Raw genomic sequence first — 20,647 nt, forward strand, 5'->3', positions numbered from 1 at the left:
CGTAAAAAAAAATCTAAATTTACTTGAAAATCAGAACTTTCTTAATTTACCTCCATTGGAAAACCTTCTTTCTTTCCCCAGTATAGAACATATCCTCCTTTGTTTTGATTTTCGTACCTTTGATTGAATGACGAAAGATATTATTAGGGATACTTTGATAGATATTATTTTCACGTAAAGAAATCTAAAGATATTAAGATAATTTATTATTGTTGGTGGATTTTCCATACATATCACGGCCAATGATAGTAAAACTGTAGGAAAGTCCCGGGCTTTTTTAATATGTGTATTTATTTAAGTACTTTTGCTTTACTAAATTAATTTGAATATAAGGAAAGCCAATTCGCAAAAAGCGCCATAATAGCATTACTTCAAATCAGTAAGCCAGTGTTAATTTATTTTCTAATTCATTCTGTAGTAAAGAATAATGCTTATTCTTCAAGACATTTTAGCATTTGCTGATTATTGCTTAAACTCGTTAAACATCCTCACCAGCCAGCGGCTATGTTTTACAGATAAATATCAAAAATTTCGCTCCGATTTTGCCTTATGTGGAATTTGCTGACGAGGTATAAACTAGGTCAACTACAAACAATGCAACTTTGAATATATCAGAAACATAAATACTTGATCTTTATAGGTGTTGTATCGGAAAGACTCAAGGTTAAACCATGAGATATAGAAAACACCAATCAAACCAACGACACGATCGACAAAGCTTTATAATATTTTCGGAATAACCCTTTGCATGAACTCTTAGTGACCGCTTTTAAACGATGGTTATGCTAAGTATGTATATAATAGAATACATTGCAGTAGTTTTCCCGGTCAATCAAGCGATATTTTAATGAAAAAATGATGTACAAAATTTGTTTTAAAAAGAAACCACACAAAAATGGTACCATATTATTTCGCCTCATATTGAAATTCGCTCCTAATGTCGACACGACTGTGATTGTATTACGACTTTGACTTGATGACTTCGCTATAAATAAAGGTGATAATGTTTGGAAAATCGAAAATAAAACTGTGTACATTTTGTTCACTAATATTTTTGGAGTTTGCTTTCTTTACAATCGACGTATAACATGCGGGTTGAATAAACCTGATCATGCAGTGAACGAAATTAAACGGGTCCTTTTCTTCAAAATTCCCAACATGCATTTTGGTTTAATGTTAATTGTATGCCAATAGAAAAATTATTTTATTTACATTTAATATTTTAACATTGACAGGAGACCGATTCGGCTGGGGTAAATACGCGAAAGTCTTTAACTTTCTAAGATAATTTGATTCGTATGGAAAAATATTTGATACTGTGAAAGCGAAAAAATCGGACCAAGCAGCTATAGGAAATAAATGTCAAACTAGCACTCAACTAAAACAAGTAAAATAATTAATTTAAAACACTAAATTAAAGCGTTTTGGATAAGTTTTTACTTAACATGACTCCCCTAAAATCCTTTATTACGAGTTATCCTACAATTTATTTGCGTAATAACGTAATAGTAAACTAATTAGTTCATCCATTTGATCCTTAAACGTTAACACTCTAAAAAAAAAAACCGCCTGACTTTATTTTTACTTCTTTGCCTTTGTTCTTAGATGAGCGCGTGATTTCATCTCGCTTACATTTGAAATTTTGCAAAAGAGTAGTAAAGTTATCTGTAAGATATACTTACGGTCTTCCATCGAATGTACGCATATGTGGATCATTAACAGCGGAACAGCTTTTTCCTTGCCAGATATCTGAACTATCTTCAATCTACAGATCGTAAAAATGTCTAAAACATTTTATTTTCGAAGTAATTGTATAATATCTGATAGATTGGAAAAACATCAGTGAAATTTAAGACGTTTCGATCATTATCCAGTAAATGAACCTCCTTTCCTAATTAAAGAATACTGTAAACGTATTACAATTATCGAGTACGGTATTTGGCTGATTTGAATTTTCAATAATTAAGTGTAGTTAAGCGTACATTTTTATACATGTACATGCATAACCTTTGGCGATGTACTTGATTAAGAAAAGGAGAATCTTGTCAGAAAGGCTTGTCGGAATAAACAGCCAAGTTTTTTTTTAAATGTGTGTATATACATTATTTTTCATGTTCGCAAATGTATTTGAATTTCAAAATAAGTTTTATAATCTTTTTGACACATGTAGACAAACTGATGTACATTTATTTGTAAATATTGATCTTACTTTGTGGAATTATAACTTAAATAATTATTCATTTATACTTTAAAATGACTGTAGTTTGAAACATTATACACTATTCTGGTATGAAAGTAACCAAATTACATAATTTACAATAATGCGATAACATGAATTAAAATCACATACATGAACATAAACGTCCTGGAGTTTTATACCACTCCACTCTGGGCTTTCTTTTTTTCCTCCAATTATCATTCCTATTCGGAATGAACCATCTGGGCGTTTCAGGTTGTATTCCATTTTGTCCTTAAATGAAATGTTTACAGAATTTTCCATTTGCCAATCTGTATGAAAAATTCTTAATCCACAATTCACTCCTTCTCCGTTCTTGATTTCGACACCTGTTATGACTGGTTCGCATTTCTTTGGATCTCTCGGAACATTCATCTCAATATCTAAAAAACAGTTAGGATCGGCACTGCCATCTGACTGGATGACACAACCTAAAGGAACTGTTGACATAACGTTGATATTCCCTTGTGTTTCCTCCCTTGTAAGAGTAACCCTTGTGGATGTAACCTGCATTTAAGCAATATTGTTTGATGAATAATCGCTTATTTAAGCCTTTGGTTTATCTTTCTCAAAGTTCACATAAGAAAATATTTTTAAAAAGTTGGTATACATATTCGATAAATTGATAATTATCAAAATGGTTTGCATACTTGGATACCAGCAAAGAAATTTTCACTTAGCGGGGAGAGAGGTCCTGGGGCACCTTTAGGATTCTGTTTTAATCGCACAGCGCACTTGATCTGAAATAAAGTTTAGTTACTGTAATACATAATTTCTTGTTTGAAAAACAATTTTTTTTTATTTTGTTTTTTTTCATATGCATATAAACATCTTAATAATATAATTCAAAACCATTTTTTATTCATCCACTCACACATTCATGCTCACATTCACCCTGATTTGGCAGTGGTTGTTTGTTTAACAATGGCAAACGGTTAATATTAATAATAAAAAAAGAAGGAACAAAAAATGGAAAAATTACTGAATTATACCAAATATATGTTTCCATATATGCCAGTTGTTGGTAAACTTTTGCATTTGAAATCTCTGACATGAAATATATTTTTCAACGCTGTATTTGTTATATACATAAAATAGCAGCGTTTTTAAGACAGCAAAATAAATATTGTTTTGTATACAAAATTATAAAGTTTACAACTTTATTGTCTTTTGATAATGGGAATTCACCCAATAAAATATTGATAACATTGAAACCAATTCGTATAGAAGTGTATTGGTAAATATGCATGCTTACGTTGCTCCAAATTGTTGATATTTTTTCACAGCTTACAAAAAAATGTTGGATTGTCTCAACATCACGTTCACAGAAGGAACAGCAATCAGAAGATACAACATTGATTTTTTTCAAATAGTAATTTACAGGAAGAATTCTATGAAGTATTCTGTATTGTAACCATTGAATAGATGAGTCATTGGTTGTCTTAAAACATACATTAAAAGCATCATAAACACATTCTACCCCATATTCTACCAATTCTGAATTCCACTTTGGTATTGCAGTTGGGGTTATTTTACAGGCAATTAGTTGTTTATAGATGGGTTTTGTACATTTGTCTTGCAAAAGAAAAGGTTTGTAATATAATGGAATATATGGAGTAAAGGATATCTTAAATAAAAATTTGATATTTACTGGTAGAGAGGATTTTAGATATGTTGATATAACACTAACTATACTGTTGTATTGCATTGTACAAATATGCAAATCAATTTTTTTTGAAAACATACATGTGACAAAAAATTTCCATTATCATCTAGAAAGTCATTGATGACCTTTACACCTTTTTTGTACCAACTTTTTATAAACAATGTTTTCATACCAACTCTAATGTGACTATTATACCAAATAGGCATAAATGAAAAGTAAATAAAAAATATAATTATCATCAAAAGTTTTATAGCATAGAACATTGATTTAAATACATTTTTCCAAAAATTATTATTTTTGGGAATAACACATTCAGTAATAAATGCATGACCAAATCAAGTAACAAGTTGACAAAGTCTTCACCATTAATGGCCTTCAATATGGAAGTCCATTAACTATGTCCGACAATTAATATTTTAATCCATGGTAAACCACATGGTACCTACTTACCTTGAAAATCTTTTAGAACCATGTATTCCACCTATAACCCCATATCCTTTAAGAAATCATGATGAATCTACTTACACTATCCCTCAAGCCAGAACAACTTCTTATTTAAAAGGTTTCATACCATCTACAGTTAAGCTATGGAATGATCTTCCACTAGCTATTAGAAGTCTTCCAAAGTTGGCTTGCTTTTCAAATGCTATTAAGAAACATTTTTTTAAGACTCCAACAAAACTTTTTAATTTAGGGAATCGGAGGGAAAACATTATACATTGTCAACTAAGAAATAATGCTAGCAGTTTAAATGCTGACTTATTTTGTGATTTTATTCGAGAAAATTCTGTTTGTGATTATTGTGGTTTTCATACTGAAAATGCAAATCATTTTTCTTTGAGTGCCCAAAATATAATGATGAAAGAAATTGTCTCTTTCATCAAATATATATGTTAAATCTCCAAAAACCAATTACCTTAGATCTATTACTGTATGGAGATAATGATGTTTCATATGATGAAAATGTTAAATTGTTCAAGCTTGTACATGAATACATTAAAAAATCCAGAAGATTTGTGTAAAGAAAATAATGTAATTAACACATATACTGAAAATGTAAACAAAATTATGCATATACCTATATTTATATATATATGCTGTAACCTTATTGACAAAACTTGATAATTCTGTTCTACTTTTGTTATAACCGGTTTTGTCAATTTTATCTTTTTTTTCCCTCTTTTTTTTTCTTTTGTTCACTTTGCTACACAAAAAAATCATGTATTCTTAATTGTATCATTTAACTCCACAATTCTTGTATTTTATACATATGACTACCTTGTACCTAGTGGAGAAGGCTTGAATAGGCTTTGCCTGCTGCCCAATCCTATTATGTAAATATTATTTTGCATAATAAAATATGTTCAAATCAAATCAATCCATGAACATTTTAATGACATAATAAACTTGTTGATATCCAACATTTTTAAACCGCCTTTTTGATATTATTGAATAACTACTGCACGTTTTATTTTATCACATATGGCATTCCAAAAAAATTAAAAAATATCTTTGTTCAATGTGGTGATTACCACTTTAGGAGTAAGTAAAGACATAAATAAATGATTGATTTTTGGAATAACTAGAGAATTTACAACTGTCACACGTCCAGTTGGTTGTAAGGTTTCTTCTTTTACATTGTTGAAGCATGCTTTTAATTTTTGGAACTTGTATAGAATAGTTTAACTCAGTAACTTTTTCAAGATCGACAGAAAAGTTAATACCCAGTAAACTAAACGTTGTTGAGCCCCAATCTAGTTTCCATCTCGTGTGGTGAAAAACCTGATTTGAGAATTTTTTTTGAGCCAATTTTTGTTTTTGAACTATTTATTTTCAACCCAGAAATAATGTTTGAATAAAAGTCTAGTGTATCTAAAGATGCAAATAGTGAAGTAGGTGAACCATCCAAAATAAGAGATGTGTCATCTGTATATTGACTTATTTTATGTTCTTTACTGCCTATTGTAATAACCTTTATTTTATTGTTTTGTTTAATAAGAAATGAAAGTATATCAGCACAAAGGAGGAATAAATAGGGTGCAATAGGGTCTCCCTGTCTACAACCTCTTTCAATAGAGAGGTAATTAGATTCACATTTTTCTTTACTTAAATACAAATGAAAAGATTGAGAAAAAATAAAATAAAATTAATATAACGACAGGACATCAACCAACCAACCAACCAAACAATCACAACGCAAAAATAACACAGCTCAAAACTAGCAAAATAAGCAAGTATCGGCATTGATCAAAGACTATTTTTTTTAGTTAAAAACAAAGATTTTTTTTTTAAAACTAGATATTGACTTATTAGCTTATTCATTATGAGATTACAAAACAGTTTTGATAACGAGATCAACGATTTTCATCGGTTTATACAGTGTTATGGCTTACGTTAATTCCAAGCTTTTGATATCCTTTTGTTGTATCTTTATCGTCATAACCTAGATCTGTATTTCTTATGGACTCCTTTTTGACGGCATCTTTTATCACAACAGGCGTGTCTTCTATATACCATACTACCTGATAGTAATAGATGTCTTTGGCAGTAAAGGCACAAATGAATTTCAGTTTTTGACCAGTTGAGTTTGATTTTTCTAAATCGTAGCGCACCACTGGCTTTTCTACGACTTCAGTGGGTACAGGACCTGAAACAAATCTCGCAGGTATTAATGAATCTTTTCAAATAACATGTCTCTAAATATGTTGAAACAATTATAGGTTAAAATGCATGAAAAGATTTTGCTTTTTTATTTAAAATTTTGAATACAGGTAACTTAAAGTATTTGACATATTAATATTTTATTTAAAAAAAGAGTATATTGTTTGATATGAAATGCTGTGATTTTGCTAGAACAGATTTTGTTAATGCATTCAATTGTTATAAGGGAGTTCATTATATCTTGGAGAAAAAAATATAATTTTTACTACGGAAACATATTGTCTAGAAAGATTAAACCTCATTAAGGTGGAATAATACATCGTCATAAAATGGCTGATCTCTGATCGAAACGACATTTTATTTTATTAAAAGGATTTTAACGACGAAAGCATATAAATTTATAGCCGAGTGGATAAGGTGTCGGGCTTGTGATCCGCACATACTGAGTTCGAATCCGGCAGGAACTTTTGTTGTTACTTACTGCATTGATTTTTTTAGATATTCATTTTTTATCCCCAATTTGCAAATTGTTCGCTTATTTGACATGTGTATAGTTTATTTATCAGTATATCTTTCATAATCAAATAATTTACAGTTAATTTTGGGTGACTTTTTCCAGGTGTGTTATTCCACCTTAAAGAATCATTGGCCAAGTATTTACACAAACAAGATAAAGAATACGTGTAACAAGCGTTTAAGTGAAATTAACTAGAACCTGCTTTACAATATTTTATGTAGCAAGATTTTCTTGTTGTTGCAAAAATGTTAATTCAGTCAAAATTCAAAATGTGACTATTCTGTCATCTCAAATGAAGATTTTAAACATCTTAATTTTGATTGTGATAATGTCATAAGGGTGTGGCATAATTTGAACACTGTTTTAAATTTTATTATTTAATGGAAACATGATGTAATTGATTTTTGTTTTGAAACAATTCCAAATGTACTTTTTATAATACAATCATTTTTTATTTAGCTTTTAGGATATAAAGATTGGAAATGGGATGCAGAGTAAAAAACGATTGTCAAGATGATTTAAAATTAAAACAATTTGTTAAAACTCTTTATATAAGAATATGAATATGATACTAGAATTTCAAAAACGACTATGTTTAAAAACACGGTATTACGTTTGAAAAATCTGTTATAAAATAATTTTGCTTTGTTATTTTCATAATAATAATGCTAGCGTTCCTAATACCCACGCTGTCTGGTATTTTAAATGGGTATTGTTGTTAAAGTGAAATAAATTATAAAAAAGAATTTTTTAATTCAGACAAACTACAACATATGTTATTAAAGAAAAATATTAAATATAAATTGTCAAAAATAAGTCTTGAAAATAAATATTGTACGCACCTTCAGCGGAATATTCTGAAAATTAAGAATACTACTTTTTACATTAACATGAAATATGCAAAATGTTTAGAAACAAACACTTTCAAGCATTAGAAAAGTAGAATTTCTTACTAAATTTTATTCATTTAGGTAAAGTATTAACACAAGGACTTTGACAAATAGGCACTGATTATATTTCAACTACTTTATATCAGGCATGGGGTAAAGCTAAATGTAATGGTAATGCATTGCAATGCATTACATGTTTTCAAAGTAATGCTAGTAATATGTAATGCCACAAATTTAGCATTACAAGTAATGGTAATGTAATGCATTACTTTCCAAAATCTAGTGTAATGCTGGCATTACATGGCATTACTTTGCATTACATTGCTTTTTATGCATGTTTATTTTCATAAAATTGTGATGAATTGAATAACTGAAATTGTATTTGATTAAAATTGTTTTAAAGAAAAATAATAATTCTTGAGATAAAAATATTTAGTTGTATGATTAAAAAAAAAATAAAAAATCCATTCTAAAATTGTCATTATAACTTGCTATAACAACTCAATTTCATAATATTTGAAGAGTGTTATAATAAGAATTTAATTTCATTTGAAAAATTTACTCCAATTAGTTGTGCATATAATTAATTCTTTACTTTAAAGAAAGTGTCAACAACACAATTCCCCAGGCTAAAAAAGGCCAAAAGGGTGGTGACTGGGGTGTTTAGCACCTCTTAAAACAATAGATTGTTTTGATACTTAGATTATCTTGGGGGCACTGTGTGTTGTTGACACATTCTTCACAGTACATAATTCATTGAATGTTCAACTAATTGGAGTACATTTTTCAAATGATTTAAAATTCTTTATAACAACACTCTTAAAATGTTATGAAATTGTGTTGATATAGCCAGTTATATTGACAATTTAAGAATGGATTTTTTAATTTTTTTGTAACATGCTTAATCTTAGAACTAAAATATTTTTATCTCAAGAATTATTTTTCTTCTTCAAAACGATTTTTAATCAAATACAATTTCAGTTATTCAATTCATCACAATTTTAAAATGAACATGCATAGAAAAGCATAGTAATGCTTTGTAATGCCAGCATTACACTAGATTTTGGAAAGTAATGCATTACATTACCATTACTTGTAATTCTAAAATTGTGGCATTACACATTACTAGCACTTTTTGAAAATATGTAATGCATTGCAATGCAATACCATTACATTTAGCATTACCCCAAGCCTTATATATATATATATATATATATATATATATATATATATATATATATATATATATATATATATATATAAATATATAATTATATATATATATATATATATATATATATATATATATATATATATATATATATATATATATATATATATATATATATATAATCCAAAATGAGTAAAGTTAATCCACACAAGTATTAAATAATAAAAAATAACAGAAAGCCGATTCAAAACTCTACCGGTTTCATTATAATCTTCAGGAGTTTTGAACAATCACCATAGATACATAAGTACATACATTTCAAATGATCATTGTGACGTCATATAACATAAAGTATATGTTGCGCTTTTCAGAGTTCATTAAGACGTCATAGTATAAGCGTTTTGTAATAGTACGGGAAAAACATATAATATATTCAAATATTCTATAATTGTACAAGAAAAACATAAAATATATTCAAACATTCATAATTATAATGCATTCAGTTTTGGTTTATATAATGAAATGAAATGTTTTTCTTTTGTTTCACGCTCTTTTTCGGTTGTTATTTTATAAAATTTATAGATAGGACACACTGTAAAGTTCGGAAAAATGTTCTTGGCACAGTTTCTGAGATGTCCGCTAACAGCCGTGCACTGGTATTTTGTTTCACGAATTTGTTGTCGGTGGACGGTCATTCGATGTCTGAGGGTATCCCCGGTTTGACCAATATAGTTTTCTCCACATCCTGCACATGTTATGACGTAGATTAGATTAGAACTTTCACATGTAATAGAGGAATGTATATTAAAATTTCTGCCGTTTTTGAACTCGAACTGGTGGCCTTCTTGTAGGTAAGGGCAGATGGCACATCTTGGCTTCTGGCATTTACGGACATCTGGTGTTTCTTCGATATTTTCAAATTTGGCACGGGTTAAAATCTTTTTTAGAGACGGACTTTGTCGTTTACTTTTAATGATCTGAAATTTGTTTAAGACTTCTTTCATTTTTAGCTAACCTGAGCTGAAAGCTCAAGTGAGCTATTCTGATCACATTTTGTCCGTCGTCCGTCTGTCCGTCTGTCTGTCCGTCCGTCCGTCTGTAAACTTTTTACATTTTGAACTTCTTCTCTAAAACCGCTGATCCAATTTCAACCAAATTTGGCACAAAGCATCCTTATGGGAGGGCAAATATAAATTGCAAAAATAAAAGTCCGATCTTTATTCAAAGCGGAGAAAACCTTGAAACTGTAGAAAAAGGGGGGTGCATTTTTTAAAATCTTCTTCTCAAGAACTACCGAGGCAAATTCAACGTAGTTTAGCATAAATTATCCTTATGGGAAGGAAAATATAAATTGCAAAAATTAAGTGCTAATTCTGTTTCAAATCTGAGTTATTACGAAAATAATAATAAAGGAAAGGCGTGTTTCAGCTTCGCGTTCGGCATCCGGTAAAATGGGTAGGCAAGACTTGGTCTGGGCAAAACAAAAGATTGGCAGTTATTGATCTGCCAATCTCATTAAAATTTCAGGATATTTGATGGACCAGTATATTTGTATTCGCTGTAAATATTGTGCAAAATAATGCGTATTTGGAATTGACGATTGTCGATCTGCCCCGGCTTTTATTTTGCCACGGCCCGGGTTTGCATACCCATTTTACCAAGACTCGTATTCCATACTTCTAAAACGAGGTTCTTTGTTTAAAGCAGCCATGGCATTATACGAAAAAGGGTCGATTTGACTATGATAAATTTGCATGTTGTGCAACAGTTTGCGTATGAAGGGAAATTTTTGAAACATGCAAAATATATTGGTGCCGATTTTGTGAAGTAAATTGAGGCTAAATATTTCAAGGCGTTGACAGTTTTCACACATGACGTTGGTGCATGCTAGCTTGTTCTGATTTTCGTTTCGTTTTCATTATTTCTGCTTTGTAACCTGGGAACTATCGTCTGTATTTCGTGATTTTTACGTATCAAATCAAACAGAGACTTCGGTAAATCAAACAGTTAACTGTTTACCTGCGCACATTAAGCAAAATCTGATGTATAAAAAAAGTACTGAAATATAATTCATTCTATCGGTAATTCGGCAGTATCTTTTGGTAGATTAATGCAATAGGTTTTGTTGAGATGCTCGGCATTTTCTCGAGTTTATTCAGTTTAAATAGAATTTGATATCGCTGACGGAAATATGTAGGTATATACTTGTATATATATGATTCATTTCGAAAAAATAAATTGTGTTCTTTATTTGTTATAGTGCATGTTTCTTGTGTTTAATTGTTTACAATTTCAATTTACTAACCATATTTGAGTGTTAAGCTTCGAATTATAAGCAAGATACAGAGATTTGCTCACAATTATATGTTTGTACACAGATCTTAAAAACTACAGATTAAAAAAGTAAAAAAATTGTCAATATTTATTAAGAAAATTTTCATAGTCTGTTCTTCCAGAAACCAACTTGAACAACTAATTGTATTGTAAACTTAACCTTTTTTCGTCATTATTACTCCTACTGTACATGTGATCCTGGACTGTGTTTATGTACATTTGTATAAACTGATTTTGAACCTCAAATACCAGTAAACTGGTCTTCGAGTGAATAAAAGAATTGAAAATCTTAGACCATTCTTTTTTCCCATTTTAAATGCTGAATAGGAAATAACAAGTTAAAAATCTTTAGCTGAATGTAATAAACTCATGTGAACAAAATATGACTCAAACCTAGGCGAACTGTGAGCTCTGTATCTTGCTTATAATTCTACGATTGACGCTGAAATTTTGGTTGAACATTAGAAATTCTATATGAATTAGAGTATGTTAAATACTTGTAAAAACAAAATAAAAGAATGATATTCTGTATATACCTACTCTCTGGGGCCCCCTCTTTATACAATAAATAATGTGAAATTTACATCAATTTTGATAGTTTTTGAAACACGAGTAAATAAAAACGACATTTTTAAAACAGTTTCCATAGTTATGACACATTTTTGTTGCGGGGATAAAGTAATTATCGCTATTCCTAAGAAAATATCACAGCGGAAAATTATCTTGGTTTGTACGCGAGGTAATTTATTTTACTGTTTGTCGTTTTCGCTATCACCTCCACAAAATCCAAAAAGAACTTCATTACACAGTCATTAAATTATAATGGAGAAGACAAAATTAAATTTTTGAATGTTTTAAATTTGAGGAATTGAGCACATTGAGGTATAATTTTCTTCTTCACATCTATACATGCAGTATTTTTTAAATAAAATACAATAACTATTATATATTTTTTAAAAATACGATAACTAGTAAGTAGTTGATGAAAAAAATGTACCTATATGCTTTCATATATTTTGATCGCTTTACAAAGGGGGGGGGGGGGCAGAACGAATATATATAGGGAATTGGAAGTTACAATGTAACAGTGTACACCTACTTAATGTTTAGTTTTATATCTTGCGTAGGATTTTCTTATTCTGGTAAAAAACAGTATCTCATGAAGGTACAATGTCAAAGATTACGTGTATGCAAAAATAAGTGTAAAATTCGAATACTTGACAATATTTATTTTTTGTTATTCTACAGAGGGACCATATGGCACAATATCTTTTGAACGCCCATTGTTGCTCAGGTGAGCGATGTGGCCCCATGGGCCTCTTGTTTTATCACGTACTAAAAGTTGAAGGTTGCTTTTTATAATTTGGTAAAACTCTTGATTTTTCGGGTTGTGTGTTGAGACGTATGGAATAACACATTTCTCTGATTTATCTTTTATCTGTAGTAGCTCATTTCTATCATGGCATGTGGCTTTTTTGATTCCATGTTCCACTAGTGATTTGGGGTAGTTCCTTTGTTGTAGCAGGTAGCGTAGTTCACTTAGTCTGGAATTTAGAAGATTTTTGTCCGATATTATAGTACAAAGGCGCCTGGCTAAATTATAGGGTATGTTGTTCTTAATGTGTTTTGGATGGCACGAATCATAAACAAAACACATTAAGAACAACATACCTTATAATTTAGCCAGGCGCCTTTGTACTATAATATCGGACAAAAATCTTCTAAATTCCAGACTAAGTGAACTACGCTACCTGCTACAACAAAGGAACTACCCCAAATCACTAGTGGAACATGGAATCAAAAAAGCCACATGCCATGATAGAAATGAGCTACTACAGATAAAAGATAAATCAGAGAAATGTGTTATCCCATACGTCTCAACACACAACCCGAAAAATCAAGAGTTTTACCAAATTATAAAAAGCAACCTTCAACTTTTAGAACGTGATAAAAAAATGAAAGAAGTCTTAAACAAATTTCAGATCATTAAAAGTAAACGACAAAGTCCGTCTCTGAAAAAGATTTTAACCCGTGCCAAATTTGAAAATATCGAAGAAACACCAGATGTCCGTAAATGCCAGAAGCCAAGATGTGCCACCTGCCCTTACCTACAAGAAGGCCACCAGTTCGAGTTCAAAAACGGCAGAAATTTTAATATACATTCCTCTATTACATGTGAAAGTTCTAATCTAATCTACGTCATAACATGTGCAGGGTGTGGAGAAAACTATATTGGTCAAACCGGGGATACCCTCAGACATCGAATGACCGTCCACCGACAACAAATTCGTGAAACAAAATACCAGTGCACGGCTGTTAGCGGACATCTCAGAAACTGTGCCAAGAACATTTTTCCGAACTTTACAGTGTGTCCTATCTATAAATTTTATAAAATAACAACCGAAAAAGAGCGTGAAACAAAAGAAAAACATTTCATTTCATTATATAAACCAAAACTGAATGCATTATAATTATGAATGTTTGAATATATTTTATGTTTTTCTTGTACAATTATAGAATATTTGAATATATTATATGTTTTTCCCGTACTATTACAAAACGCTTATACTATGACGTCATAATGAACTCTGAAAAGCGCAACATATACTTTATGTTATATGACGTCACAATGATCATTTGAAATGTATGTACTTATGTATCTATGGTGATTGTTCAAAACTCCTGAAGATTATAATGAAACCGGTAGAGTTTTGAATCGGCTTTCTGTTATTTTATATATATATATATATATATATATATATATATATATATATATATATATATATATATATATATATATATATATATATTACGTGTTGTGTATATTACCCGTGTGATAAACATTTGCTATATCAAACGCGGGATGCTTTATCAACTACTTCCGGTCTGAACTATTTTGACACAGCTTCAACGCCTCAGTGACTTATTTTCGAAGATTTGCTAGTACTTTCAACATAACTATATCTACTACAAAAATTGATATTAACTCGTTTTTGTCAAAGACTTAAATAACAAATATGAAGGAAAATACAAAACTGCGTAGCATAGGCGTCGGAACCCGGACTATTGGGGGGTGGGGGTGGGGGTGGGGGCTTAGCCATCTCTCCCCTCGCCGTAAATTTTTTGCAAAGTTATACATTACCGTATCCAAAAGACCTTATTTTGTTTGTCAAGATTTTTGATAAGTTTAGCCCCTTTTAAACTTTCAATTAGTTTTGTGTAGTTAATAAAACTAGAAATTACGTTAACTATCGAGGAGTTCATCCTGACGACGCAATAAAAACAGAGCGTACTGGTTGTGTTTATATACAAGAACTTACCGAAATAATGTTTATAAGACATTGATTTCACTACCAGTAAGCATCCTTATTCACTATTTTCAATCTTGAATCATTAGGCTGGTGTTTGTGTTATAAAACATCAACAACTGTTCCTCGTTCAAGTCAATTCAAACTAACGAGCATTCGCAACTTCGTGTATGTCAACAAACTTGGTTATTCAAGTCATCTGATCAGTATTTCCATTTAGTAAAATGAATAAGCTCTAAGAAAAATTATTCAGAGCTAAAAAAATTTATTTCTAAGTTTATTTCAGTGAAACTTTACATTAAAACAATTAGATTTATCTCAGAAATGACGTACTAAATTGTATTGCGCAAGGTCACAATAACCGCTTAACACAACGTTGCATCATCGTTTTTAATCTTTGAATAAAAAATAAATTCGGATCATATATAAGGAACTGTCTCAAAAGCTTCATAATATAAATCAAATTGTTGAGATAAAATAGAACATCTATAATTGTGTGATTTTATATTTGCTTTATCCAACTCGTTGAAATGGTTATATTCGCTCGGCAAGCCTCGCAAATATATACACCATTTCAACTCTTTGGATAAAGCAAATATAAAATCACACAATATAGATATCCCCCCCTCTCTCTCTCTCTCTCTCTCTCTCTCTCTCTCTCTCTCTCTCTCTCTCTCTCTCTCTCTCTCTATATATATATATAAAGGCACATATTATATAAACTCTTCCACACGGCACGGCCCGTGGAGGAACTACATATATATTATACAAATATTGACTGGGGTTGAGGGCAATATTGATTATATTAGCCCCCGAGGGACGAAATATTGCCCGACACGAAGAAGAAAATAGATGTAAGATGTTGAACTCTCCTCCACTGCGTCTGTAGTAGGTCGTTTTTGTTTCCATAATCAGCGAATGTCGAATCCTTAATGCTAATTTCTGGGTAAGTACAGTTGAAAGGGATAACATAAGGTGATTTTCAGGATCTGTAGACACTGGCATAGAGGTCTTAAGTTGAAAATGATAGAAGCTTTCGACAATAACGTACTGAGAACCGCATGAGTTAAACTCCTAGATCCATAATCAAGAAGTATCGCATCCAGTATGCCGACTTGAACTTTCCCGCAATTCTTGGCCTTTGAGTATACCATTGACTAAGGTTTTACCAAGTGACGATGAACTTGTGCGTAAATTTACATTTCGTGCAATCGTGAATGGTGAACCTAAAAACTATGTGCGACCAGTTACTGAACTTATCGTAATTCGTGAACAGTGATCGTTTAGTGACTCTTATTTATAATTGGCTGAAAATGGACTGTGTCAATTTATTACCTGTAAGTGAATTTGCCAAATGTTAGGGTACTTTAAAGTATAATAGTGGGTGATATTGTCAATATCAGGCGAGGACTGTGCCGTCTTGTAGCCAAATATTTTTTATCCGGTAAGGCTTAGTTTTTTCTTTTGTTAATAACTTTCTATTTCCAAACCTGTATGTTGCACGGGATTTTTGGTTCACTCGCCGCCTTACCTCAGCTCTGTGCAGTCAAGTACTGTTTTCTACTCTGCCCACAATCTTTTCACTTAACTGTCTCCTTATCAAAAACTGCTAACTTACACATGTTTTTGAATAAATTTGATCATCAAACTTCATGTGTCAGCTAGTTTGGAAAAGGAGACAGCAAAGCCAGCGTATTCATCCACATTTAGTAAGTCTGAAAAGATGTTGTGACGATAAGCATGAAAAAGCTATTTTTTCCGATTACAGTCATAACATTAATCAGAAAATGAACGAATCAAAACATGATGTAATTGATGAGCTATGAGTCAGGTGAAATTCACTAAAGACAGCTCAGTCATTCGGTCGTCTTTCCAGACCTTGCAGTGACCATTCAATTGATCGAATGGCATAGTTTATTCCCGTGTAAACTCATTAGTATATTTGTAAAAGATGTTAATGAGGCAAGATTATTGTATTGTCAATAACTATCACAGTAAATTGAACTTACGGAAACAGTACGCCGTGTAGCAGCTTGTTGGGGGAGTCAAGTAATATACGTTGTAACCAGCACACTTCTTGATCTTGATCGGCAGTGTTTGGGTGCACGGTCCCTTCAGTCCCATGACGCATGCGTCCTTCACAAGTTCCTCACCATCGGTCTCAGGAGGAGGCCCTTTAAAATGTAATGATATAAAGGAACAAGAGAATTTTTGTGAAACATTGTTGTATTATAAATGTGCAGGTTTTAGAACAAATTATCTAACATCCCTCTTATGAATTGTTTTTTGGGAAATCTATAGCGTAGGAGAATTATTTTTCATTTCATTTCGAAGAGTTCAGTGCTGTAAGACATATCAACAAAGTTATAGACGATAGTCGAACTTATCTTTCCTCATCTCGCATATATATCACTTATTTTTCCTCTTTGGTTGATTTTGGAAGCAGAAAATTTTACATAGAGTTTTTGAATATAATCTATATACGTCAAACTTTTTTGAATATTCACTTGTATTATTTATACAAAACTTTCAACAACATTAGTGTACACGTACACAAATAAATTCATATTATATAAATTCTTTTTGTAATTTCACTGAGAAGTTATACTAAGATTTGCCTGTAGCCAAATTCAGTTGATATATTAATAAAATATGTTTCATGAAATAAACAAGGCAGTTGACTGTTGTGGTTTGATTCTTATGAAATGATGCATTTTAATGATATGGTGCTTTTTACAATATTATATATTATAATATATATATTATATGTAGTATGCTGTGTCAATACCATGTTATTAGGATAGTGTTTTGTAGAATTGATACCAGTACAGGTATTTAATTAAAAAACCTACATAAACAGAATGTTCAAGACAAAAGGTCACAAAAGGCCAGTAGAATGATTAAAAAAAAATAGTTGAATTTTTTATAAGAATGTAAATTTTTTATTTAATTTTATTAGTATTAAGAAAATTAAAAAATCATCAATAACATCAAAAACTTAACTCTTTGACTTTTTTTTTTTTTAACTTTTTGAAAGTATCGGATATAGTTGAGAAAGTTTACGTCTAATCTTTAAAGGATAATATTTGTTACTTCATTAAATACAAAATGTTAAAATCATCCTCTCCTAAGTAAAAATATACCGTATAAAATCAACTTGAGTATAAGCCAAAAGGGAAATATACATATTAACAAATAAGCATGCAAAACTGCATGACTTCTCCAAAAGTTGTTTAAACAGTACAACCTCATACATAATTGTATTATTAATAGTTGAAGTCTATCCACAAATGCAATAAAATTATATCATTAATGGAAAACGATGTACTTATTTTGAGTTTGTTTTCAAATAGTTTGTAATGCAAATTCTGATCATTAGTGATACAATTTTGAATACTAGGTAGTACATCAATGATATAATTATATCACAAATGGTCAGGATTCAGACCATAAATGCACCTTTATAATATTAGAGGATACTGCATCCTAAGAGTTTACTACATGGAATTCACCATTGATGAAACAATTATGTATGAAAATGAGCATTGTTTTGATATCATGCATTTTGATGTCCCTCTGTCTGTTTCTTTGTTGTTTCTTAATTTGTAAGATTTTGAATACAATCCTATCGCTTTTAATTTAAAAAAAAAATAAAATAACAAAAAGATCTCGAGAGTATAAGATAAACCATTAATAAGTTATCAAATTCATTTGAATGCGCACAATATACATCTTACTGGATTTTATAAAAAAAAAAAAAAAAAGAAGTCAGAGGGCAACGTTGGTGTTTACAACTTGCGATCACATATTTGTTAAGTTAAAAAGTTATATTTTGGATTTTTTTGAACGTATATATAGTTTGTATTATCAAGTATATATTCATATATTTAGCACAAAATCACCGATAGTCTCATTACATACCTAATTCTCTAATGCATTCAGAACCAGAGGACGCTTTCTATGTATGATGTAGTATGCTACATTATTACTATTTCCTCAAAATTATTATTTTTCCAAACTACTGATCCAATTAACTGTTGTCATAAATGTTGTTTTATTGTCCTACTCTGGATCAAAATTCAAAAGTAAATGCTTGCTTAATTCAAAAGAACAATTATTATGTTAGCTTTTATTAGATAAATCATTCTTGTTAAAAAATGGTATATACACAGATCAAACTAGCCCCTCATTCAGTACGCTTAATACTTTGATTCAATGTAAGTACATGTAGATTGTATTTGATATTGATCAAAGCCAGCTTTACCAACCTCTCATCCAAATTGGATAGCGAGTCCCACACCATTCATTTGTTTTCGGTTCTGTCTGTAACAAGTCCTGTCCTTCTACCCTGACCCAGCGTCCGTTCCCAAGCCTGTACCGGTCACATAGCCAGAGAGATGGGTCGTTAACATAATTTTCTTTAAATCTTTGGTCCATACCCTTGAGAATATATGTCGTTTTGCAGGGATCATCTGGATCTGTTTTGATTAAATACAATACATTGTATCGTTGTATCAATTCTTGATACAGTTTGAAAACAAAGCTAAATGATACGTTAAAATCAAATGTACAGTGAATCTATGTAACCATGGCATTTTTCGAGCTAAATAACAATGCTTTGAGGGTAAAAAGTTAATGAAAACAAATTAAAAAGCAGGAACAAGGGTAAAATCACTTTTTCCGGTTTTATAACTTAAATTGTACTACCATTGGATTATTTTCACCTAAGGAGGCGGGTGTTCAATAAAATTAACCATCACATCTATCTTAAATTTTAGAGAGCTATAAGATAATTATATAGTAAAGAAACCTCCATACAAATTTAGCTTTATAATTTATATAAAGTTTATTTCATACAGAGCTCTTCTGCTAAAGGAGATGAAGATAGTGGGAGAATGGCCGTGACCATCCAGGTCTATTGATTGGCCATATGCCAAGCTACAAAGATGCACATACATGATCAACAGATATTGACCCTTAATATTTAAAAATCAACAGGTTTTAAGACAACAATAGTTGTCAATTTGTGTATATTCATTGCCCAAACCTTACTAAATTATTTAATTTAATTAAGGAATAAGAAATCATTTTTTATAGTATCATGAAGTGATTGAATACGGTCTGGGTGATCAGATTCCAATAAACCCCATACGGCTTTATGATAGATCTAAACACAAATCGTATTTTATGACCTCGTCATTATTCTAGGACCCACCAGAGCCAAATTATTACTTTAAGTAGTATTGGGTTTTTAAAATTTAGATCAACATAATCAATAGACTTAATTGGTGAAAGTATTGTGATTCTTTTAATCAAGTAAATACTGCAATGTTAGTTAAGACAGGATCAGGCTCCGCTATTGTAAACTATGCATGAAGCCGAACAAAACATGTATGACTATTTAAATATTAAAGGCAGACATGGCATTGTTTTGCTAAGAATTGACAGGAAATAAAGACATTAAAATATCACTTTATAATTATGTATAAAAAATACAGGAAAACATGAAACTTTGGCGCTTGTCTATGGTGTTCCGATGGGGCCACTTCGACCTTCGCACTTCCACCTTTTGAGCGAAGATGCGAGTGTGCGAAGTTGCGACGGCGTAAGTGCGAATGCGAAGGAGCGAAAGTGCGAAAATGCGACGGAGAAGCGCAAAGATGCGATGGCGAAAATGCGAAGATGCGAAGGCGAAAGAGCAACTATCGATCCTTCGTCTTCACAACTTTACACTCTCGCCTTCGCAACTTCGTACTTTCGCCTTCGACCTTTTTTATTGCATTCAGCAAGTCTCGGTCGTTTACATAGAATTCGATGCAGGCACCGTACTTGCTAAAATTGTCTTGAAACGAGTGAGAGCTCCA

The 20,647-nt window shown here is 31.0% G+C and overlaps 1 protein-coding gene across 1 annotated transcript in view; it reads right to left on the minus strand.

Moving 5' to 3' along the window:
* Positions 1–20,647, minus strand: part of LOC128180333 (von Willebrand factor D and EGF domain-containing protein-like) — a 56,144-nt gene that overhangs the window by 16,017 nt on the left and 19,480 nt on the right. The window contains exons 2-9 of the mRNA XM_052848363.1: positions 19,052–19,261; positions 16,793–16,957; positions 7,923–7,937; positions 6,296–6,549; positions 2,887–2,976; positions 2,351–2,743; positions 1,683–1,765; positions 51–117 (exon numbers count right to left, since the gene is read on the minus strand). Coding sequence (XP_052704323.1) covers positions 51–117; positions 1,683–1,765; positions 2,351–2,743; positions 2,887–2,976; positions 6,296–6,549; positions 7,923–7,937; positions 16,793–16,957; positions 19,052–19,261 — 1,277 coding nt within the window. The remainder of the gene's footprint in view (positions 1–50; positions 118–1,682; positions 1,766–2,350; positions 2,744–2,886; positions 2,977–6,295; positions 6,550–7,922; positions 7,938–16,792; positions 16,958–19,051; positions 19,262–20,647) is intronic.

This window comes from Crassostrea angulata, chromosome 4, assembly GCF_025612915.1.
Source record: "Crassostrea angulata isolate pt1a10 chromosome 4, ASM2561291v2, whole genome shotgun sequence".
Classification (NCBI taxonomy): Eukaryota; Metazoa; Mollusca; class Bivalvia; order Ostreida; family Ostreidae; genus Magallana; species Magallana angulata.